At 33.2% G+C, this 25,392-nt stretch overlaps 1 protein-coding gene across 1 annotated transcript in view; it reads left to right on the top strand.

The window, feature by feature from the left end:
* Positions 1-1,153: 1,153 nt before the first annotated feature.
* Positions 1,154-25,392, top strand: part of LOC106873811 (active breakpoint cluster region-related protein) — a 43,227-nt gene continuing 18,988 nt past the window's right edge. The window contains exons 1-10 of the mRNA XM_014921323.3: positions 1,154-1,308; positions 5,212-5,336; positions 7,842-7,921; positions 11,010-11,089; positions 15,048-15,116; positions 18,840-18,975; positions 20,059-20,120; positions 21,824-21,860; positions 23,651-23,722; positions 25,373-25,392. The exon at positions 25,373-25,392 is cut by the window's right edge and continues 177 nt beyond it. Of these exons, the coding sequence (XP_014776809.3) occupies positions 11,057-11,089; positions 15,048-15,116; positions 18,840-18,975; positions 20,059-20,120; positions 21,824-21,860; positions 23,651-23,722; positions 25,373-25,392 (429 nt within the window). The 5' untranslated portion in view covers positions 1,154-1,308; positions 5,212-5,336; positions 7,842-7,921; positions 11,010-11,056. The remainder of the gene's footprint in view (positions 1,309-5,211; positions 5,337-7,841; positions 7,922-11,009; positions 11,090-15,047; positions 15,117-18,839; positions 18,976-20,058; positions 20,121-21,823; positions 21,861-23,650; positions 23,723-25,372) is intronic.

Below are 25,392 nucleotides of genomic sequence, written 5' to 3'. Positions count from 1 at the left end.
ATATATATATATATATGTATATATATATATATATATATATGTATATATATATATATATATATATGTATATATATATATATAATATATATGTATATATATATATATATATATATATATATATGTATATATATATATATATATATATGTATATATATATATATATATATATATATATATATATATATATATATATATATGTATATATATATATATATATATATATATATATATATGGATATACAGAATGCTCTTTTGATATATATATATATATATGTGTGTGTGTGTGTGTGTGTGTGTATGTATATATATATATATATATATATATATATATATATATAATATATATATATATATATATATATATATAATATATAATATATATATATATATATATATAATATATATAGAATGAAATTTCTGTTGAGTGGGACTTTAAGTTTTGCCTGACTGCTTATTCAGCTGATCAAGTTGAAGCTGTTAGATGAGACTTACAGTCTGTTCCAGTTAACACAAATTTGATTTCATTCCATAGTTTATCTCACAGTTGTCTTAGTTGTGTGCATAACAAATTATATCTTTGATTTTGTTCCATAGTTATAGATTTATATATGCAAGCTGGTATCAAGATAATAGTTGAATTTACAGAATCAGCAAAGCATCAGACAACATGCCATGTGAATTTTTTTTCTGGCTCTTTATATTGTAGGTTAAAATCTCACTGGGGTCAAATTTGCTCTCATCTTTCCAAGGTCAATAAAATAAAGTATTAGTCAAGTACAGGATCACTGGTATCAACTAACCCCTTCCCCTCAAAATTCTTGGCTTTGTATCTTGAAACAATTATTATAGATGTATTAATGATAAAAGTGTGTTACTATATTTTATTTCAAGCCCTCCTTCATCTGTGATCAAATTCTTTTTTCTGTTCTTCCACCTGCAGTTGGTAAAATAAGCATCAAAAATAATACACAGGAGAGTATGTAATGCCTCTTTAAAATTTTGGTTTTGTATGGAATCATAAAAAAAAAATTTAAATAGCCTACAGCAAACATTGAAAAATACTTATTCTGTAGTAACAGGTGATGCATTGAAAATTTTGCAAAATGATTTCATGTCTTAAAATGGATGAAAAGACTAATCATTTGAACAAAAATAGTAGTACAGAAAATACTTCATTTTTCTTCTATAATCTATTTGCAGGAATTGTTACGGTTCACTCCAAAATCTCATCCAGATTATGACATTTTGTCAGGAACATGGCGGATTACACAACATAATTTAAACGACTCTTCCATTCATGCTGATCAGGTTTGTGATAACTTATTTCGTTACATTGTCATGTATTATTTATAATTATAACAAACCTCTTTTTATTCATTTCTTGATAATAACTGACATCAAACATGACAGCTGTTATCTGCTGTAAGATGATAGATTAAATATCTTGAAGCTATTATTAGTTTGCAGTATCCATATGACTGCTTCTGCAAATGGAATAAAGTTTAAAATTAGCTGCAGTATATGGAAAAAAGAGAAACAAAAAACATCTTTAGATCAATATTAAAATTGCTTCCTAAGTTTACATTACATGCAATCTTGGGATACTATTGCAACAACTGATCAAAAATAGTGATCGTTAGATACTAGATTAAATATTTAATCAATAATTTTTCTTTTTTTTTCTGGATGGTCTAGTAATTTTCAACTATTCTGCTTTTTGCACTAGGCTTCGAATTTTAACTAATCCACCATCCCCTTTTTTTCTACGTTAAATAAAAACAGTCATTTTGGATGAAACTTCAGATTAAAAACTCTGAAATGATCTTAGAAACTAAAATTGTGAGGTAAAAAACTGAAGTGGAAAAATGTTTCAACTAAAACTGAAACAATTAAGAATTCCCATAAATTTGATTTGAATTGATAAAAAAATTTAACTTATTTCTTTAAATTCTGAATTCAGTTCAAATTTTAAACTCTCATTTTTAGTTTCAATGTATGTAAATATTTGTCACATCAAATTCAACATCCAACCTGAAAAAATAGATAAATGAATAAATAAGCAAATAACAAAAAAGCCCCAATTCCCCACTCACATTTAACCAGAATTCTCATCCCTAGTTTCTTCATGATTTTCTGTTATTTTGAATATAAGTATTAGTAAAAAGGAACATCATTTTAGATAGGATTTATAGAAATATTTTTTTTATGTTCAGTATCTATTACTTTGGTCTTAATGTTTTTATATGAAGGCACATGGCGCAGTGGTTTGAGCACCGGGCTCACAATCATGTGGTAATGAATTTGATTCCCAGACTAGGATGTGTGTTGTGTTTTTGAGCAAGGCACTTTATTTCATGTTGCTCCAGTTCACTCAGCCATAGAAATGAGATACGACATCACTGGTGCCAAGCTGTATTGGCCTTTGCCTTTCCCTTGGATAACATCAGTGGTGTGGTGAGAGGAAGCTGGTATGCATGAGTGACTGCTGGTCTTTCATAAACAAACCTTCCCAGACTTGTACCTCAGAAGATAACTCTCTAGGTGCAATCCCATATTTTTATGTAAGTTAACCTGGAGAAAAGGAGGTAATTTACATGACCTTTGAATGTCATCCAGGCAGTGAAATTGGTGTGTAGTATGGTCAACCTGAACATCTGTAGGCCACCTTAGACTGGTGAGAGTGATGCAGCCAATGTCTAAACTGAACATGTATTGGTCGCCCTGGACTGGTTGAACTGAACTCATGTGGTTGATGTCCAGTCTGAACATCTGCAGTTAAAATGGGAGCAAGGAGAGAATAGAGGTTCTGGTCTGGACACTTAACCTTCAGCCAAACCCTAACAGAGTGAACTTTTATTAAAGGCACACAAGAACCCAGTGGCAATGTTAAACTGGATAATATGTAAGGCCTACCACCAGCCAACAAACTTTACAAAGATGTTTTATTGTGATACCAACACTGAACAGCTTCTTCTACCTCACTAAGAATTATCTCCAGCCCTAACCTTTTGGTCCTGATTTATTTGTTTGTAATTTGGAATTAACATGTCACCTAGGTAGGTTGTTTATGCCATAACTTTAAGAGCCACAGCTGTAACTTCCATCTACCATCCACATCAATTAAGTAAAAGTCTTAATCAAAATAATCAATTCTGACCAAGAAATGACCATATTTGCTAAGTATTTTTCATAGATTCCAAATAACTCTAGGACCATTGGCATGTATATCTATTTTTATTAATTTATCATTTTCAATAGCTTATTTAATTTCCTGAATAGAAGTAAACTGTTTCCTTCCAGTAGAAAAGTTTTCTTGTGCTTTATTTTTATTTATTTGATAAATACCATTGATAATGTTGCCTTTAAACAAAAAATGACTTAGTGTTCTACTTAAAATGTAGATAAAAATTGTTTTTAGATGTTACTATTTTTATTGACTTGTTTGGGAATATTGTCTACTTTAAGTGGTTATATTTCTGATCAAGAAATGGCCATATTGCTAAGTATTACAAATTCAACTCTGAAACTATTGACAAGCATATTTATTTAGTTATCATTTTCAATAGATTATTTAATTTCCTGGAAATATATAAATTATTTCCTTCCTGTAAAAAAGTTAATACCATAAAACTATAAGTAGTTATATTTCTACTTTTCATCTTAGCTACAATGTATCATGTGTGGTTTGCAAGCATATTTCAAATAGAATTTTTAAAAGAAGTGTTTATCTTCAGTATATAATTGTAAAAAAAAAAAAAAAAAACTTCTTTGCATGCAATATTTAGGACAAAGAAATTATTTTATTTTTATGCATAAATACATATAAGTTGATACTTTTTTTTAGATGCTGCTTCTATCTTTTTAGCAAAATAAAATAGTATTTGTAAATTCTAATCTCTCTTTCCAGTTCCACCTCATCCACTCCCACTAGCTCATATATAATGCATGATAGTCATGAATCTTCTTCACCAACAACAAACTATTCTTGTCTCTACTATCATTCTTGAAGCCCTCAAGACACCTCACATAAAGGTGTCTCCCTTTCAACTCTTCTTTCTCAGTAAAGGAATCTCTTTAGTTTTATGAGTCACAAAACAACCTCACTAGTACTGATGCCTTGGAAAAAGTACTCTGTCTACTCAGTAAAGTTTTAGTATTAGAAAGGGCATCCAACCATAGAAGCCATGTCCAAATTGAGGCACTGGAAAAAAAGATGTGGTTCTCTGCTCTGTTAGATCTTATTTGAACTGTCCAGTCCATGCTAACATAGAAAGCAGATGTGAAAAAATAATGATGATGATAATGATGGCAACAACAATGATGTCTATATATTGTGAATTAAAACATCAAGAATTTGAACAGATTTTAAGTATTTATAGAAATAACCTCAAAAAATCACAACTAAATGAGAATTATTCTTAGACCATATATTGTTACACCATAGCTGTCACAAGCAAGTCAGTATGACATGATAGCTTGTACCTTTCTTTCACTAATCGGTTTTCAGTCTCTATGTAGTTGTGAGCAAAAATAGACACTCCCTTAACCCTTTCACCTTTGATCCAGCAGAATAAGTTAAATATGAGCATTGAAGGGAGAGAGGGTTTCACTAGCTCTCAACTGAGTATACTGGACTAACATAAAATGAATGTTTTTGCTTGATCATGCAACATGCATCCTACAATCCAGGAATTGAGCCTCTAACCTTAAGATAATGATCTTAATATAGAAAATTGTAGAGCCATTTGATAAAGTTATTTTCTATAATGTCAAATCCTTTATCATCATCATTTTGATGTCCACTTTTCCATGCTTGCATTGTTTGGACAGAATTTATTGAGGCAGATTTTCTATGGCTGGATGCCCTTCCTGCCACTAACCCTTACCTATTTCCAAGCAATTTAATGTTTCCCCATAGTCAGACATGTTTTCACAGTATGTTAGAAATAAATTACATTCTTTTACAACATTATGCAATGTCAAGACAAGGAGACACACACATATAAATGTCAAGCTTATTTCAGTTTCTGTCTACTAAATCCACTCTCTAGTCTTTGGTCAACCTGGGGCTAGAGTAGAAGACATCTACCCAAAGTGCCACACATTGGGACTGTACCCCAAACCTTGTGGTTGGGAAGCAAACTTCTTAACCACACAGCCACATCTGCACCTTTATTAAAATCTAAATTATTTCTAACAAATATATTACAGGTAGAGAACGACCATTATCTTCTGAAGGCTGAACATCTTGTTGAATTGCTCAGTAATAATGCCAGGAAACTACGTTGTTTCTTTCTGTTTAGTGATGTGATTGTTTGTACCAAACAAAAGTTCTAGTAAGTAATATTCTTTTTTTCTTATATTTATTTAATATTGTAATTGATGATCAGGTTTCCAATAGACCAATTACTGGGTCACAGTATTTCTATATTTCTGACCATGAGAATGATAAGGAAGAGTCATTAAGACCATACAGAACAATTAGCAGTAGGGATTTTGTTTAAAAGGCATTGGTTTTCTAGATTTCTCTTCTTCCTCTTATATATATATATATATATATACACATATTTGTGTATTAAGGCTACCATTGGTTTCCTGTTAAGAAAATATCTAATATCTTAACTATTTTTCAAGCTGAACACATGGAGATTCCTCCATGTGATCAGCTTGAGAAATTGTTGAAATATTAAGATATTTTCTTAACAATAAGCCAATGGTAACCTTAAAATACACAAATAAAAAGTTTTTACCCATGTGATGTTCAACACTCATTCTCATTGTTGAACATTTACACACACACACACTTATGGAAACTACCAAGAGCTTAAATAAAATGGAGATGCCAATTCACATATATAAAACATTCTTGGCTTCTAGGTCAATTAATTAATTACTAGTGTGTTAACAGCATATTGTTTCAATGTTATACTATACAAGAGACCATAATCATAACTTAGTTAACACTGTGTAATAGACAAATGTTAACAGTTTGTTTTTACATGTAAGAGTACAACAAATTCGTGGTGGTGGTGGTGGATGTCCTTGACAGCACTGAACAACATGAAATCCCCTTGTTGGTAAATGTACAACTTTTATCATACACTAACCTGTAGATAGACAAAAAAAAGTGGATACTCAGTCACTGATGAAATCCTAATGCAGAATTGAAACAAGTCTGGCTGATCCCTTTTTTTCTGTCCAGATATTTGCAAGCATTGACTCATGAGATGAAATGGTACATAATAGTGTTGTTTACTTTCATAAATTGATAAAGTGTTAAATAGATAGGAGTGGCTGTGTGGTAAGTAGCTAGCTTACCAATCACATGGTCCCGGGTTCAGTCCCACTGCGTGGCATCTTGGGCAAGTGTCTTCTACTATAGCCTCGGGCCGACCAAAGCCTTGTGAGTGGATTTGGTAGATGGAAACTGAAAGAAGCCCGTCGTATATATGTATATATATATATGTATGTGTGTGTGTATGTTTGTATGTGTCTGTTTGTCCCCCCAACATCGCTTGACAACCAATGCTGGTATGTTTATGTCCCCGTAACTTAGCAGTTCGGCAAAAGAGATCGATAGAATAAGTACTAGGCTTCTAAAGAATAAGTCCTGGGGTCGATTTGCTCGACTAAAAGGCGGTGCTCCAGCATGGCCGCAGTCAAAAGACTGAAACAAGTAAAAGAGTAAAAGAGTATTCTTTTATTCTTTTACTTGTTTCAGTCATTTGACTGTGGCCATGCTGGAGCACCACCCTGAAAGTTTTTAGTCAAGCAAATTGACCCTAGGACTTATTTTTTTAAAGCCTAGTACTTATTCTATCAGTCTTTTTTGCTGAACCACTAAGTTACAGGGATGTAAACACACCAAGACCAGTTGTCAAGCTGTGATGGTGGGGGGAGGGGCAAACACAGACACAAAGACACACACACATAGATATATACATATATATGATGGACTTCTTTCAGTTTTTGTCTACGAAATCCACTCACAAAGCTTTGGTCAGCCTGAGGCTATAGTAGAAGACACTTGTCCAAGACGCCGCACAATGAGACTGAAGCTAGAACCTTGTGGTTGTGAAGCAGGTTTGTTACCATACAGTCACGCATACAAATACTATATGTAGGGCATGAGACATTTTGACAGGGCTGTTTTAGTATCCCTGATTCAACACTGACTTATTTGGCATTCAACATTTTAATGTTTCTCTCATTCTCCTCCTCTTCTTCTCCCTTCTCTCTCTCTGTTTATGTGTATGAGCATATTTCTCTTTATGTATATGAGGAGAGGGAAAGTGTTTATATCAATTGCATTCAATTGATAAATTATAATGTCTTTCATTCTCTCTATCTGTATGAGTATATTTTTGCTTTTGCACATGCATGCTTGTGTGTTTCTCTCCAATGCCAAAAAGTTCTGTTACAAAAATAGGTTCAGTATCGTGAATTTTATATATGTATATATAAATCCAATACAAGGAAAATAGGTTCCTCTTATAGGGATGAAAACATCCAATTTTTCACTGGCTTAACTATCTAATACCCAATTTAGTAGAGAAAAACTTTGTGAGTAAGAACATGAATTTTTATAATTTTAATATGTGTAAGAATCGAAACAATTGTATGTAATTTGTATTTAGTTTTTATTATTTATTATATTATTATAAGAATATAATATAATATAATATAACGTTAATAAATTAAAATTTTTGAATTGACAATTGTATATCTCCATGCTGATGATAATGTTGATTTAGTGATGATAATGTCGATTTAGTGGTGGTGGTAGTGATAGTTTTGATGTCAGTAATGATGAGCATGATGAATCCATTTATATCTTTCAGTCAAAAAGATTCATTCGATGTTAAATGGTTCATTCCAATATACAAGCTTGAATTTCATTCCAGTACAGACCATAGAGCAGGTAAATATTCTTCACATTTGCTTTATTTGTAGGAGAAAATCTTTGTTGCATGTCTTCTTATTGCCTGCAATGGTTTGTTTTTTCCTCACTAATTGATTTACAATCTAATTTCATATCTTTTAACCATGTTTTGTGTCCTATTGTATAACTATTTGTCATCAGTTTTAATTATCTTGTCTCCCATAACTTTAAGCTTTTAACATTCAAAATTATTCTGTCACATGTAATGCTTATTCATTCATATTGTTTTGAATTAAGCATGGATTATCTTGTAGCTTCAAGATTTCGATGATTTGACAGTTTATTTTTATAATGACATAGTAGGATAGGTGTGGGAGGCAAGATCTTGTCAGTTTCAACATAAAACAGATAGAACATTTTGGTTTGATATAGTCAGTTTAAATGCTAAAGGGTTAACCTATTTGCCTATTCTCTAATCTATTTACCTATTTTCTCACTCCATTTAACTAATCTCCCTTTCTATTTCCCTTTTTTTTTCCAAATCTGTTTACGTGTTCACCAATTTACCTATCCACCAGTCTATTTGCCTATTCATTAATCTAATTACCTATTCATCAGTCTAGCTATTCACTAATCTATTTACTTATTTGCCAATATATTTATCTATTCTCTCACTCTTTTTACTTATCCTAGTCTCTAGGTCCAGTGTAAAGGGGCAAATGTTTTTGTAATATTTGGTGAATAAGAGATAGGTCTCACCCCGTTCATTTTAAAACTTACTTTTTATTTAGAGTTCAATATATCCAATAATACACGATGAATGCCATGGGCCACTGAATTGTTGGGACATCACTGAATACTTCTTAATTTCGTGTAGTGTATCTAGGACAAACATTGCAAGTCAACAAAATGCTTGTCAATGTTTATAACACAGTTGCCATTGACACTGCCAATAACATTAGTTACTACAAAGAATTGTGTCAGTTCTATGTTACCTCTTCATAGTTAGGCAGAGTAGGTCATTTCAGAGCTAAAAATGTTGGTCATTGACACAAAATATTGCTAGTGACAAGATATAAATTGTTGATCTCTTGGTTAGTCACCCAGTAATCAAGCTTCACTCTCTATGCTTGCCATCAAATGATGATATAATGCTAAAACAATATTTCTCTTTAATCTAATTTCTCATTTTTTTTTCTTTAATCTTATGAATCAGTTGTTTTAATCCCATTCCCTTTCTTTCCTACTTATATCAACCCCTCTCTCTCATCTTCAACTTTGTCAGTTTATTAACTGTTTTCCTTCTACTTCCTGTCTTTTCTTTTTATTTTAATCAGTTTTGTCATTCCCTTGTGAAGTTGACTTGTAACCTGATTGTCTCACATCTGATCCTTAAAACTTCTCCCCCCAACTTTTCCATTCCAGTTTCTTTCTTTGTTGTTTATTTACTCATCCCCCAAAATCATAATCCCTCCTCACTCTGTGTGTGTGTGTGTGTGTGTAGCAGCATCATTCCTGTAAAAGTGTAATAAATATAATAAATATGTACTTTACAAAAGTATTGAATAATCCTTCAGGTTAATGTAAAATTGTTTTTATTTTAACTCAGTATTAAAAAACAAAGGCTGTGTGATAAGCTTGTTTCCCAACTACATGGTTCAGTCCCACTGCATGGCACCTTGGCCAAGGCCAACTAAAGCCTTGTGGGTGGATTTGGTAGACAGAAACTGAAAGAAGCCAATCTTGACTGGTATTTTATTTTATCATTCCCAGAAGGATCAAAAGCAAAGTTGTCCTTGGCAAGATTTTAAATCAGAATGTAAGAAGCTAGAAGACAAGGCATTTTTGTCCAACATTCTACAATAATATAATCTAGGAAATATAATTATTTAGTAATGTTTATATGCCAACAGAATCTCGTTTCGAGCGAGATCGTTGCCAGTGCCCCTGGACTGGCTCTTGTGTGGGTGGCACATAAAATACACCATTTTGAGCGTGGCCGTTGCCAGTACCGCCTGACTGGCCTTCATGCCGGTGGCACGTAAAAGCACCCACTACACTCTCTGAGTGGTTGGCGTTAGGAAGGGCATCCAGCTATAAAAACTCTGCCAAATCAGATTGAAGCCTGGTGTAGCCATCTGGTTTCACCAGTCCTCAGTCAAATCGTCCAACCCATGCTAGCATGGAAAGTGGATGTTAAACGATGATGATGATGATGAATGTGGCATACGTGTATCACATAAGGCTAGAGATGGTAGTGATGACCTCCTTTGCAAATGCTATATGGACACAAACTGTGTTTCGATAGCCAGCTGGAAAAGATGCTTTCCTGGGGCTAAAACAACAGTAACATCGTCCTTTATAGGACTGCCACACTCTGTTGGCATATAAACATTACTATCCGATACTGTTACTGTATATCTCTCGCTCAGAAATTTAAAACAAATATAAATATTATTCTAATAAATATCAATTTTGTTCTAGACCAACGATATAAAGTTCTCAGCTTTCACTAGGGAAGCCCTGTCTCATTCATATACTAGATCAGAAAAGTACAGTGGTTCATATGTTGCTTGTGTTATTGCCATAGGAAAACCTCATGGAAGATTCATTTGCCAGGTGAAGAAAAAGTTTGTAAAACAACATCTTGACTCCTCTCCCACTCCATTTTTCTTCAATAACATAGAACAGCCCAAGTCATACATATAAGTAAATATATTGTATAATCAAACCATTCTTTCTCACTGATAGTACAGTGGTATCAAAAATTCATGAGTATTTGATAAAATTAACATTTAATTTCAACAGTATATTTTTCCATATGTACACACAAAATATATCAGATTGTCTCTCTCTTTCTCTCTCTCTCTCTCTCTCTCTCTCTCTCTCTCTCTCACTCTCTCTCTCTCTCTCTCACTCTCTCACACACACACACACATGCACGCACAGCAAGGTGGTTGGTTGGCCTGCAGGCTCAGGTGTTGAAGATGGACCAGTTCTCTGTAGCTTGTGACAATTTTAACCTCACAACATATACAAAAGAGACTGGTATATAAACCGTCTTTTCACTTACATCAACTACTCTTCTATATAATTCCTCTTAAAACTTTCTATTTCTTCATTGCAGATACAAATTATAAGTTTACAGAAACCATCGACGAATTAAAGAAAAGAATGAGCAGTATAGAAACAGAATTACGAAACAGAGTAAGTTCAGATTCCACAGTCTTGTTTTTGTTTTTAAACCAAGATAAACAAGTTACAAATGAATATTCATAAAGTCCTGATAGATTAGCTATAGAATTTGGTATAATCAGGAATGTAAGAAAGTGGGTGATGATCTGCTTTAGTTATTAGTCCATAGAAAAATTCCAGTAAGAGTTCAGATGCTTTGGTCTCTTCTTTCTCGCAGTCTTCCTTACTCTCCAGCAAAGTGTGACATAGCAAAGACTGACTTTATTCTTCAGTTTCTCAATAACTACCAAGCTTTTACAAAGCTCATACACACATACATCTAAGATCACATAACATGAAATATTGCCTGATTGATTGTTATGAAATCACTTACAGACATACTCTAACCTCTGGCCCACAGACATGATGGTGTCTCCTCTCTATGCCTTCCATGCTGCTACAATGACCTCTGTGCCTCCAAGTCAGCTGATCTTGTGTCACCTCCATTCGAGCACTCCCAATTCACTCATGTTGTCTCCTATCGTAATGTCTGTTCATAGATCTCACATCAACCATTACACATAATTCTTTCATTGGTTACTATTATTTTGGAACATCCATCTCCACTGTTAATTAGGTCACCTACATAACAAAAGCCATTAACTACTTCTAGTGAGCCTTCCAGGCATTTGAGGAAATCTGTTTCATGTGCATTCTTAGTGCTTACTGCTCCTGAGCATCTACCATATACAAAGTCTATCTTCTCTATTAGCCTGCCTGTGACCACACATCTTTCATGTGTCCATTGTTTACATTGAGTACATCATATGGAATGTCTATCTACTTCCTTTCTGCATATCAAGCATCATCATTTCATCAATAATAGCAGAGTACTGTCTTCTTTCCTATTTACTAAAACTTTAGTATTTGCTAAGTTCACTTTCAGACCTCTCAATTCTACATTTGCTTATACATCTGTAATTTGTTCTCTTATTCTACTATGGATTTAGTTACGAGAACTAGGGGATCTAGGTTTTTTCATTCACAAAATATGCATTTTTTTAAAAGGAAGTAAAAAATCTGAAAATTGGCTATAATAATGTAGCCTTCCAGTCTCATTGCTTTGAATGTATGATGTTGCAGAGAAAAAAGTTACAGAGGTTTAAAAATTGTAAAAACTGTGTATTTATAGACAATAGTGAGACAGAAATTTGCTGCGTTTAGCAGAGCAGTGTCAACTTTAAGGTTGTACCCTGTGAAATTTATAGTTTAGCATCTGACCTGTTCATTGTAGCTTTCTAAATAAACAGAAATATCTAATAAAATCAACATGTATCATCTTACTGTTTCTTTTGCTTCTTCATTAATTGTTTGATTTTATTACTTTTTTAAATTTGTTATATTAATATATTTGTCTTCATGTGTTTACTTCATGCGTATTTCAGTATTATGTATACCTGTCATGTATTTGTGTACATCATTAATATATAAGTGCATGTGGATGTATGTATTCATATATAAGTTTATATGTACATTTATGCATTCATTTGTGTGTGTGTGTGAAGGGTGTGTCTGTCTCCAAAACTCCAAAGTTGAGTAATGTTTTCATGCTTGGATTTGTAAACTACAAGAATAAGACTGGTCAACAAAGAATTTGTCCCAAAGAAAAGAATACCTGTATCTTATACGTTTTTTCATGCAGAATTCAAAAATAATGTCAAATTATCTATATCACCCACAGTTTCTCTGTTCCATTATATCCTACTTAGTTCCTGTTACATGGGCTAAATTCCAGTTAAGCTGTTGAAATGTGAAGCTAATGGTTTAAGAAATACTCCTAATTTAAATTTTTATGAACAGAATTAACCTAGTGAAATTGTAAATCCAGCTAGCTGAGTCAATGAGTCCCAAAAATATATGAAATGAAAAATATATAAAAATATTAACACAGAGAAGCACAGAAAAGTATGCAATATACTAACATAAGAAAAATTAAAGCAAAACACGCAGGTGAAGAGAATCTTGTGGTGTGAAGAATCAAATGTGAAAAATCAATGTAGACAACAGTGAACCACAACACAGTGTGCGGTTGTCATGGTAACAAGCTGCTAATGCCATGCTGTCTAGTGATTGGCCAAAATTACCCAAATTTCCCAACTTTGATTCCAAATAACATCAGATTCTTTAATTTACAAGATAAAGTAATTAGTTGATCGTAATCAAAATTCAAAGTTGCATCAATGCACCAAAATTGAAAGCAATCTGATCAAAATTAAGTGGGGTTCATTTTGCAAATGAGAAAGACTAGGTCATCAGTATATAGGAATTCTCATAGACAGCTGATCTTAAACTCTTCTGTTATATCCTGGAGGACAATGATTAATAGGAGACTGAAGATTGAACCTTGGTAGCCCCCTACTTGTATGCTAAATTTGTTGCTGTACTCATTGCTAACTCACACCTTGCTGTCTGTGCCTATATACGTGATTTGACGGCAGTCACAAGTTGCTCATTTACCCCTAGTTTTTATAGCAGTCACTAGATTACTAAGTGTAGAAGCTTGTCAGAAGTCTTTCACAGGTCACCATATGCTAAGTGCAGTGGCTTATGTCTAGCTGAATACTTCATACTTCTTCTACAGTTGTCTCACTGAGAAGAGGGTATTAGTAACATTACTTCTTGGCACCAGCCCAAGTTGTTCCTCATCTAAGCTAAATCTTTTTCTAATCAATTACAGTGTGACTCATTCAATAACTTTCATAACCTGGTTCATCAATTTGATACCACTGTAGTTTTCTCTCTCCACTGCTTATCATTTGCCTTTGTAGTAGTTGACAATGCGACTGTTACACCAATCATTGGGCATGATATCTTCCTGCATTAGCTAAGTGATTTCGTGTATCATTAGCATGTGACCTATACCTTGCCAGATATTTTCAGCTTAACTATAGTTAATATCCAGTTGTCTTCTATACCTTCCTATCCTTAAAAAGCTTGTTCCTCTGTTGGGTCTACTTGATTGAGACCCTCCTTTTCCCTATAAATTCTCCTCATTCAACAGCCTTTCATAATAGCGCTTCCATATCTCTTTCTTTACATGATTACTTAGGATAAATGTCATACTATCATTCTGCATACACTCCTCCCCAATGACTTATCAGTTTCTCTAGTACACTAATAGGCACAAGCATGGGTATGTGGTTAAGAAGTTCACTTCCCAGCTCTGTGGTTTAAGGTTCAGTCCTACCATGCAGCACTTAGAGCAAATGTCTTCTACAAAATAAAGCCTTGTAGATGGATTTAGTGGAAGTAAACTGAAAGAAGCCCCTTGTATGTATGTGTTGGGGTATGTATTTGTGCTTCCTTGTCTTGACATTGTATGCTTATTGTAAATGAATGTCACTGTCATACAAGTGGTGTCTTTCATTTGCAATCTTCCATGAAATCATGTCCAGCTGTTATGCTGTTCATTGATCAAAGGAGTGGAACTAACATTACCTTACTTAGAAATATGTGAGAGTTGGTGAACAGAAGGACATCCAGCTGTAGAAAATCTGCCTCAACAAAATATTTTATGACCCATGTAAGCATGGAAAAAAGTGAACATTAAAATAATGATGATGATGACTGTCATGCAATGATGAACATCTCATGTGCTTTATTATCTATAGTAGAACCTCTTAATTTCTGGTTCAACTATAGTTAAATACATCTGACATTCTACCTTCTAGCTACTTTGTTTTGCTCTTTGCTTCTTCCTCTCTTCTAGTCTTTTTAAGCCTGTCTCGTAGCTTTTATGGGTCTACCTGCAATTTTTAATTATAATCTTTATTATGAAATGTAAACACATTTTTTATTTCTCTTTCTGAGGAGAAAAATATTAGGGTTGTTCTGTTCAGACGAGTTTTATTTTGTTTGTATATTTTAAAGATTTCACAAGAAAGATGGTATTATGTTTATAAAAATATTTCTTCTGTTTCTTTTCTTATAGAAATTGAAATTCTCTTCAAAAGTCTCAGATCGAACGACAGAGAAATTGACAAAAAAGCTGATCGAACATGTAAGTGGAATATATTATATTTGTTATATTGTCTATGTGTTTATGAGAGTTTAAACTGTTACATAGCTGAAAAAATATTTATCAAAGTAGGACACACAGTAATCACTTGAATAGCCAATCTTGTAGTACAGAAAAGGATCATATCTAATTATTGGTGTAGCAGTATCATCATTAACTGCTTCAAGGACAAAAATGTTCAAGAAATAATTAACTACAGAGAGCTAAGTTATGAAAGTAACTGAAAGTATTATAGTACCAAGTAAGGCAACCATGGAATTCTTAGCTAAGAGCACACCTAATATTTGTTGACCTAGAGAAGGCCTTTGATAGGTATATACTCGGTTGACAAGTAGTTGATAAGAAAGTTTACCAGGTGCAGATGAATGGTTTGTGAGAGTTGCGTAAACCATCTACAGAGATTTTGTTAGCAAAGTGAGAGTTAACAAGAAATTTAGCAAGGAATATAACTTGTGGTTAGGTGTTCATTTTCTACCATGGCTTTGGGTTAACCAAAGCCTTGTGAATGAAATTTGGTAGATAGAAAGTGTGTGGAAGATTGTTGAAGAAATCGATCCTATTCTTGAGTAGCAGACTTAATCCATAACCTAGTTTTACACCACTGCTTAATCCTTAGGTAACTTTAACAGAATCTATTCATGCTATGCTGTCAGTCTAAGGATAACTTCTTTCCACTAGTTACAGATTTCATGAAAATAGTCATGGGCACTGTCCCTCTATTGAAAATATCTTGAATTTCTGATTTCCTGAAATGATATGTTGCTTCTAAGATACTTCATTGTTTTACTTTAAAACATTATAAAACTGACTGAGAACATTTGATGACTGCCAATGACAATAATAAAATAAAACCCTAAGCAAGCTTGACTGGCTCTCTAAGGAAGAAGAAGAAAAAAAATGCCATCCTATCAAATGATTGTATACTGTCTGACATACCTGGAGTATTCCTTCACAAATCTGCTGTATTCTTTTTCAATATTTTCTCTATCATTGATTCTCTTATATTGTCTTATTTTCAGCTAGTAGTCAATCCCAAAAGGGTTATGTTACAAAACAGTGTGTGATGTGTCAACTGTCAAAAAGTAATGATTTTTCTGAACCAAATACTTTAAAGTATAATTGTTAGCTATTACTTTTATCATTTCTTTAGTCTAAATATAGTTAGGTTCTTATTTTAGCTAGAACTCACTGTTGCTTGTGAGTTTAATATATCAAGTTTTTTCTGATGTGAATGTTTCAGAGTAATTTGTTGAGTTGTTGATGTTGTTATGTTGTAGTTGTTGTAAGTTAAATTTTACTTAAATATATATAAAAAAATTAATGATTAGAACAATTAAAGTTTAATTAACTAATTCCAGTTGAGAAAAAAATCAAACAAAACAGTGAATTGAAATTGATCAAAAATGGAATAAAGTCAGGGGGAAGCGTATCTGATCTTCAAAAGTATGGGGACAACTATGGACTGATTAGATCACCTCAGTGTGTCTAACCAAGGCTGCAGTTCTTTGAATGACAGGAAAGATATATATATATATATATATATATATATATATATATATATATATATATATATTAGCATACAAATATTATATTGGCATATACATGTACATATGTGTGTGAGAGTGCGTGTATAGATAGATAGATAGATAGATAGGTAGATAGATATGTATGTATGTATGTATAAACATAAATAGGATTTTTGTAAATGAGCCTAGGTATGCTTGAGTAGACAAGAATGTATGTATTTGATTAAAGTGTTTAATATAATTTCCAGTTGTATCAATGTTATGCTTTTAGATTTACATTTTGAATGGAGGTGTTGATGGTAGCAGCTGTTGTTCACACAAAGGTTTTTCTATAGTCAAGTGATTGATTTCTTATTATTTATATTTTAGATGTTTCAGTCATTAGGCTGTAGCTATTCTGGGATATTGCCTTGAAGGGTTTAGTCAAAGAAATCAATCCCAGGACTTACTTTTTAAGTCTGGTACTTATTCTACTGGTCCCTTTTGCTGAACTGCTAAATTATGAGAATATAAACAAATAGGTGGTGGTGGGTGACAAACACAACACATACACAGACGTACTCATACACACACACACACACACACACACACACACACACACACACACACACACACACACACACACACACGCATACACACACCTATTGTTGCCAGGCAATTTTCATAATAGAATACCTTTATTTCAATTTGTTTTATTCCTTGTCAGATTATATTTTCCCTGACAGAAAGACCTTTTGATCAGGACAGATTTCAGCATGATTTGAAACAAATTAAAATGTCTTGAGGCAACATGGAGGCAACCTGGGTTAACTTGACATCCGCATCTTATGCAAGCACCTGAAGGACCCAACATTCAGAAAAATACAGGAGTACATCCTCATAAATGAAACTTCCCCAATACTAAATAGGAAATATACAGAGTAGATATCATACTCCCATACACACAGTTTACACAGGTGGAGTAGAATAGTTAGTGGGCTGTTATGTAGATAGATATATGTATGTATGTGTGTGTGGGTGTATGTATATATATATGTATATGCACATGTATCTAAGTATATGGATATGAAAGTAAACAGATCAACATACAGACAGATAGGTATATAGGTTATATATACAAACAAGCATACATACACAAATGAAGACTGTAACACATGACCATATATACACACACACACTTTACTTCACACAAGGACACATATGGAGACACATGTCCACACATATGGAGATGCACATCCATACATACAAACACAGTACATAGTTGCAAAACACACACACACACAGACATGCACACACAAGGAGACAGAGGTACACACACACACACACAGACATGCATAAAAACACAAACACAGACATGCAAACACATGAATATGCAGAATACATACATACAAATATACACACGTATATACATAAGCACACACACATACATACATACACACACACACATACATACATACATACACACACATGCATACATACATGCATGTGTAGGCGCACGCACACACTAATTCACACACATGCACACAAACAAACAAAAAGGAACGCAGTGTGAATAATGGACAGTCAATGACTATTGAAAAGAATGCAAGACGCAACGAAAATTTTAGAAAAATAAAAAAGAAATAAGTGGAAATTTTACCGGTGAGTGTGTTAAATTATAAGGCACTAAAAGAGAATGACTCTCCCCAGACACAACAGAATATACTTCAACACATGAACTCACAGAAAGAATCTTGCAAACCAAATCCCAAAACGAAATTGATTAACAATGTTTTTTGTTTGTCCATGTAGTGCATAGATGTAAAGATTTTTGTAACTTCCTACTCTTGAACATCCAACATAAAGCTGATCATGGTTGAAACAGGGCTCTGAATTTGTTGATGTTCATGGCAAAACTAAGACACACTGGAAATTGAAGTTGTTTGAATTGAAATGGTACATTGTCTCCTGAGTCTGTGTGATGGAGGCTCTTGTATCTTATGTTCAGTTGTCTCCATGTGACAGAGGCTTGTGTTTGCATATCAAGCCCATTCTTTCTCTGTTCAAGTGTCGCCTGGGCTCACTACTGATACTTTGTGAGAGTCTTTCAATTTGTGCCTATATCATATTTAAAACCACTGCTCTTTCATAAATTGCTTTTCAATAATTATGGTTTTATTTTCAATTTTTCATTATCTAGCAACGAGAAATAGCACGACTTTCTGGTAGCTTGGAGTTCAAGTTGAAAGATGGCAAAAAAGTATATACCTTATTGATGTCTACAAATTATTCCCGTGAAGAATGGAAAGAAGCCATCATTTCTTTAAAAGATAAATGTAAGTTCTGACCCATCTGTTATTTCATTTTTGTACTCTTTTAAAATATTTTAAATCTCTAAACTCTAAGACTATTTAACACATTCAGAATAAGTATGCCAAAAAAGAGGTAGACACTACATGGTCACTCAAGCTGTTAAAAATGGCAGCCAAATCTCTCTTAAATCATATCCTGTCATCTTAAAAAAAAAAAAAGCAAGTATATTGGATAACGTAGTCTGGATATATTATGTCTAGACATAAGACAGGATAATCAAGGCTGAAATGCTTCTGATTATAGGTCTACTGGTTAGGGCTGCTCTGGGCCAAGCAACAACTTTATTGTAAAAAACCATTAGTGATATGTTGAAGCAGGTGCATAAAACATACAAAGGTTGGGGTACAGATAAAAGAACTTCCTTCTTACTAAATGAGTTTACTGCAATCATAATTATGACTCAGTTATATTCCTAATGTATGTATTGTGTCTTCTGTTTCTATAACTGAATGTGTGTGTATGTACCACTCTTATAAATATCATTGTGTTTTCATTTGGTCTGTGCCATGTAAAGAAAGATAACTTCAATCTTAATGTGGTTACTCCCTTAGTTAGTTAGTGTGTGTGTGTGTGTGTGTGTGTGTGTGTGTGTGTGTGTGTGTGTGTGTATGTGTGTGTGTGTGTGTGTGTGTGTGTGTGTGTGTGTGTGTGTGTGTGTGTAAAAAAACATTTGAGTTCAGCCCCATACAATATGCAGGCTTTAAAGTTGTTTGGAGCTGAATCAAACTGTACTATATGTAGCTCCTACAAAATGTTTTGAGTGCCGCTTTCTTGTGTTTGTCCACTCACTCACGTATGCGTGTGTGTGCATATGTATATATGTGCCACATAAAAAGCACCCAGCACATTCTGTAAAGTGACTGGTGTTAAGGAAGCTCATTCAGCCGTAAAAACCAAACCAAATCAGACTGGATCCTGGTGCAGCTCTCCTGCTTACCAGCTCTGGTCAAACTGTCCAACCCATGCCATCATGGAAAATGGACATTAAAGAATGATGATGATGATGATGATGATATATAATATACCATATTTCTTTCTTCATTTAGCTTTTCAAGACTGTAACTACACAACATCAGATATCCAGCAAATAGTAACAAATTGTAAAAAGGTAGGTTTTTCTTTATTCTGCTATTATTCTACAATATCAGGTAATCCTTCTTTACATACTTGTTGATTAATCTGAACATTAAAGAGAGCTGCTATATGGTAACTTGACCTGTTAGTAATAACAACTATATTTCTCTCATCTTACACATTACCATCTTGAAATGAGAAGGGTGCATTCACTGGATAATGTAATTTATATATGCAGTGTCTGAGAGAAGGTAGGAACAGTCATAACTAGAATACTTTTTAGTCATAGGTTTATACAGTTAGTCATGACTTGTGGCTGAACAACAACAGCAACACCAAAAATGGTTCCAACTATCATTGCCCTCACCAATGTTATCCTTATCTGTGTTGTTGTCATTCAGCTTCTTATCACCATCTTATTGGACTGGGGCATGTGAAATTAAGTGTACTACCCAGAGCCATAACAAAATCTGTGTAGGAAATTCATTTTTGAAGAAACTGATCTATAAATCCAACAATACCTTATTTACTCAATCATTTTAATAGATCAACTGAATATTTTTTGTTTTATTTCATTTACATAGACAGTGGAATGTAGAATTAGATCACCTAACAAAATACCTTGTGGTATTTAGTTAATCCTTTGGCATTCTGAGTACAACTCCTACCCAGGTCAACTTTTTCTTTCATGCTTTTGAAGGTTGATAGAATAGGTGCTAGTGAAATATTGGAAGTTGGATTGATTCTGTCAACTTTATTCTACCCCATCATAGCAACAGTCAAGTGTCTGAAACAAATAAAAGAATAGAATAATTTAAATCATGTGAATTAAATTTTTAAATTAGTTTCACAGAAAACTGATCCTTAAAACTGTTTTAAATTCTGAATATCAAATTCTAGATACCTTTTGGTGAAAATCTTTATCTTGCTGCATTAGGGTTCAACTCATCTCTATCTAAATTCTCTTGATGTAAACATTGGTTCCATTTTCAACCATGTACCAACCATTTGTAATTAATATAGCCATAAGCATTTCAATCATGAAAACCTAATTCAGATTGAGGCTGAAATCCATTTCTGTCAGTACAACACATCCAATGAATAAATCTGGAAATATTTCAAAGATTTTCTTAAAATTACAAGATTCCAAGTTTATGAAGTTTTATCTATTCATGCAAAAGTCCACAAAGATTAGAAAGTTTTCTTTTCGTTTGTGTGATAAGAAGTTTGTTTCCCAACCACGTGATACTCGGTTCAGTCCCACTGCATGGCATCTTAGGGAAGTGTCTTCTACAATAGCCTTGGGCTGACCAAAGCCTTGTGGGTGCAGTTCGTAGATGGAAATTGAAAGGGTCCTGTCATATATATTTATGTGTATGTGTCTTTGTGTCTGTGTTTGTCCACCACCATCACTACTTGACAACTGATGTTGGTGTGTTTATGATCCTATAACTTAGTTGTTCAGCAAAAGCAACCAATAGAATAAGTACCAGGTTTTAAAAAAATAAGTACTGGGGTCAATTCATTCAACTAAAAATTCTTCAATGTGGTGCCCCGGCATGGCCACAGTCTAATGACTGAAACAAGTAAAATATAAAAGATGAAAGCATGTTAATTAATTTTTAGAGATTGATTTTTGAGCCTTTATCTTATTTTTGTTAATGATTTCAAATCGTCTGATATTTCTAATGATTTTAAATTCATTTTAAATTTTTGTTTTTCTTCCATTTTTTTCAGTTACCAAGCATAATCAACACAGTATTTTCACAGAAAGGTAAACAAAACAGTCCCCTTGATGACTTTATCCAGTTTCATTGTCAAATAATATTTAAGATTTGATAATGAATGTTTAATAGTAAATTGTGGACGATATGATTCATGGACAGGATTAATGTCAAAAACTAAATTCTTTACCATAGTTTTTTCTAAGCAAATTTTCACAACAGCTAAAATTAAGCCAATGTGAATGTTGAAGTGTTATAATTTCGATTCAATTTTCATTTCATCCTTTCAAGTCATTAAAATAACTTGAGATATATTTAATTATAAATAAACTGAACGGAATTTTAGTACCATGGTTATGGTTCTAACACATTGTAAATTTACATCTATATTCTTGTAAATTTACATCTAAAATTTTTTTCTTGTTTCCTCTACCCCTTAAAATGACTTTTTCGTGTCCATGGTTGTTTTCGAAACTGTAACCATTTATATTAATTCATCAAATAACTTTCAAATTTGCAATCTCTCCCTCTAAAATAGTAATCCCTTCCCTTGTTTCTTGACTACATATATATATATATATATATATATATATATATATATATACTGTCTGCTAAAATAATTTCTTTCCTGTCTGTATCTCTCTTATTTCTTGTTGCAATGGCTATTCCCTGCTGTTGTTTCTCTTACAAGCTTAAGGTGAAGCCTGCCAACTTCGTCCATTTCCGGCTGTTGCCTCCACACCTGTTCTCCTAACTCTCTCAGACTTTTGTTAGTTTATTCCATGTGTTTGGCTTTATTGAGGACACTCGAAAATATGCACAGCTAAGCTAAGAATTTCTCTTATTTTTAATTTTCTCATTCATTCAAACTCATCTATTCTCTAAAATAATTCTTTCTTGTTCTGCTCCTACAATGACTAACCTTGTTTCTTGGCTACATATATGTATATACATATTTCGTACTTTTCTCTAAAATAATTCTTTCTTGTTTGCTTTACCTCTTAAATGACTTTTCATGTCCATGGTTGCGCCCATCCTTTTCACCCCTACCACCAATACCAGAAATCTCTTTCTCTTACTGGACACCCAGTTGCCCTTCCCCTTGCTCCTCTTACATTGGTAATCTTGCTGCTCTCTCCTTTCTCTCCCAACCATCTCTGGACTAACTAAACCAGATAGCAGCCCAGTTACCCTCTTTCTCTCTCTCTCTCTCTTTTATATTTATATCTGCAGTATCAGTAATGCTTACACCCACAATGCTCATAATGCTTATATTTACAATGACCCAAACAGTTACATGTACAATACTTCCTTACTCCCACCTCCCAGTAGAGGCAACAACCTTATCCAGTCTCCAGCTGCTTCAGATGCCAAGATGTCAAAAATTGTCAAAGTCTAGTACAATAGTTTTGCTATGGAATGGTGAAGCTATTTTCCCATTTTCTGAAAAAGCAACACTTTTGAATAATAGCAACAATATATATATATATATATACACACACATACATACATATGATGAAAGAGCAAAGACTGGAAGAAACACAACAAAAAGGACAACCTTTCACAAAGATGTTATTAGTTTCACACATGTTAACATTTATGTACCTGCTTCCCTATTTCTGTTTTTCAATAATCGATGATATGTTCAACATTTTTAACATCAAATTTATTAGACAGGGGAATATATTTTATAATTGGAATATTGTGTACAAGGAATGGAATGTTTCCTTGCTATTTCATTAACTTAATTGTATATATGATTTAATATTGAGTACTTTGTATCTTGCTGTTATTAATCCCAATATGGCTACTTAATATGTTATGTCTTGTATTTTTAAAGTAGAGGAACATCTGTTTGGAGGATCCTTGTCTGTGACTCTTCATGAACTGACTGGCCTTGATGAAGTTTGTGGTAAGAAATGGTTTCAAATTTTTCTTCTGTAAATTCATTCATCTCTATTGATGAAGAAATACTTGCAGCTGAAATATTACAACATTATGCAAGGACTTGCTATGACATACAACTTATCCAAATTTAGCAACTTCATTGTAAAATGTTTGTCGACACAGTTTTCCACTTGTTTTCTCACACTCTGGTTACTTACTAGTCATGACAGTTATTTGACAACTTTAATTTCGGTGAATATTAGTGGATGTTGTTTTTAAACCTTCCCCCAAGTAATTTTAGTCACTAATCAATGATTTGAATATTGTTTTGTTATTTCATATGAACTAAACTGCATCCATCTATTAAATGGAGATAAAGTAGCAAATTGGTTGATTTTTTTAGAGTATTGAATGGAATGTGTTTTTGACTGTCTGCACTCAAAGTTCAAATCCCACCAGGATCAACTTTGTCTTTCATCCTTTAGGGATCAATAAATAATGTATCAGTCCAGGATAGTGGCTTAGTGAAGTTGTTAGAGCATTGAATGAGGTGCCATGTATTATCTGTTCTGATTCTTTGTGTTCTCACTTCAAATTTCACTTTTCACTGCCACCAACCTTTCTCTTGGCTGAAGACCAGTCCTTTCAGGCTCAGCTAATGGTGATACATCTCCAATGTTAGATGGAGTGATGTGCCAAATTGTATTTCAGTTATATCAACATAAAAATATGAGCATACCTTGTACTGAAGCAGTATAACTGCTAGAATACAAAACTGAATAATGAATATGGGGATTTATTTCTATGTTTTTCCAAATTGTTGTTGGACTTGATCTAATCTGGTATTCTTTACTCTATTATTGGCCATATCTATAGAATAGGTTTTGATTTTGTACATAATTTTAGACTTAAGAAAAATTCCAATTGGCTGGTGTCAAATTAATTGGCTTCTGCCTGAATTATTATATAGACATGACAATACTATGCAATATAAATGAGGTTACAGATTTTTGGTTTAAATAAATTCCAAGCAAATTCATTAAGGTAACAACAGAATCAGTAATACAGAGTAGACAATTCCTTGGAATATTCTTCAAAATACCTTATATTAGAGATAATTGTTGTTTTACATGTTTAGAATGTGGGAATGGTTTGTTTGGAATATGTCAATCATTTAATGACATCTACTTGTGCTTTGGAAACTCTTGAAATATGTTATGATTTTGGTAACTATGAATGATGGAATGAATCAAAAGTTTTTTCATAATTACATTTGTAAGATTTCTCTAGTATTGTCTTTCTTCAGAAACTAAATAGTTCTTTATTACTATCATCATCATCAGCAGCAGCAGCAGTAGTAGTAGTAGTAGTATAATAGTAGTAGTAGTAGCAGCAGCAGCAGTCACAGTAGTAGTTAAGAACTGTTAAGACAGTCTCAGAATCAATTCTCTGTTTCTTCATCAGCTATAACTTGTTGATTTCACATTGATTCTTGCAAAATAATGTTGGATATAAATTTTTACAGTTCAATGTTTTCCATTTTGAATTTTGTTTGTTTGTTTGTGTGTGTGTGTGTGTGTGTGTGTGTGTGTGTACACACATGCATATGTATGCATGGTGTGCTTTAGCTAAAATGATCATTGTGATTCAAATATGTTCTTCCCTTTTTATCTAGGTACATATTGCTGTCTGGAG

This window comes from Octopus bimaculoides, chromosome 6 (genome assembly GCF_046866305.1).
Source record: "Octopus bimaculoides isolate indiv1 chromosome 6, ASM4686630v1, whole genome shotgun sequence".
NCBI classification, from domain to species: domain Eukaryota; kingdom Metazoa; phylum Mollusca; class Cephalopoda; order Octopoda; family Octopodidae; genus Octopus; species Octopus bimaculoides.
The sequence above is the reverse complement of the archived record's forward strand: the minus strand, read 5'-3'. Positions and strand labels throughout refer to the sequence as shown.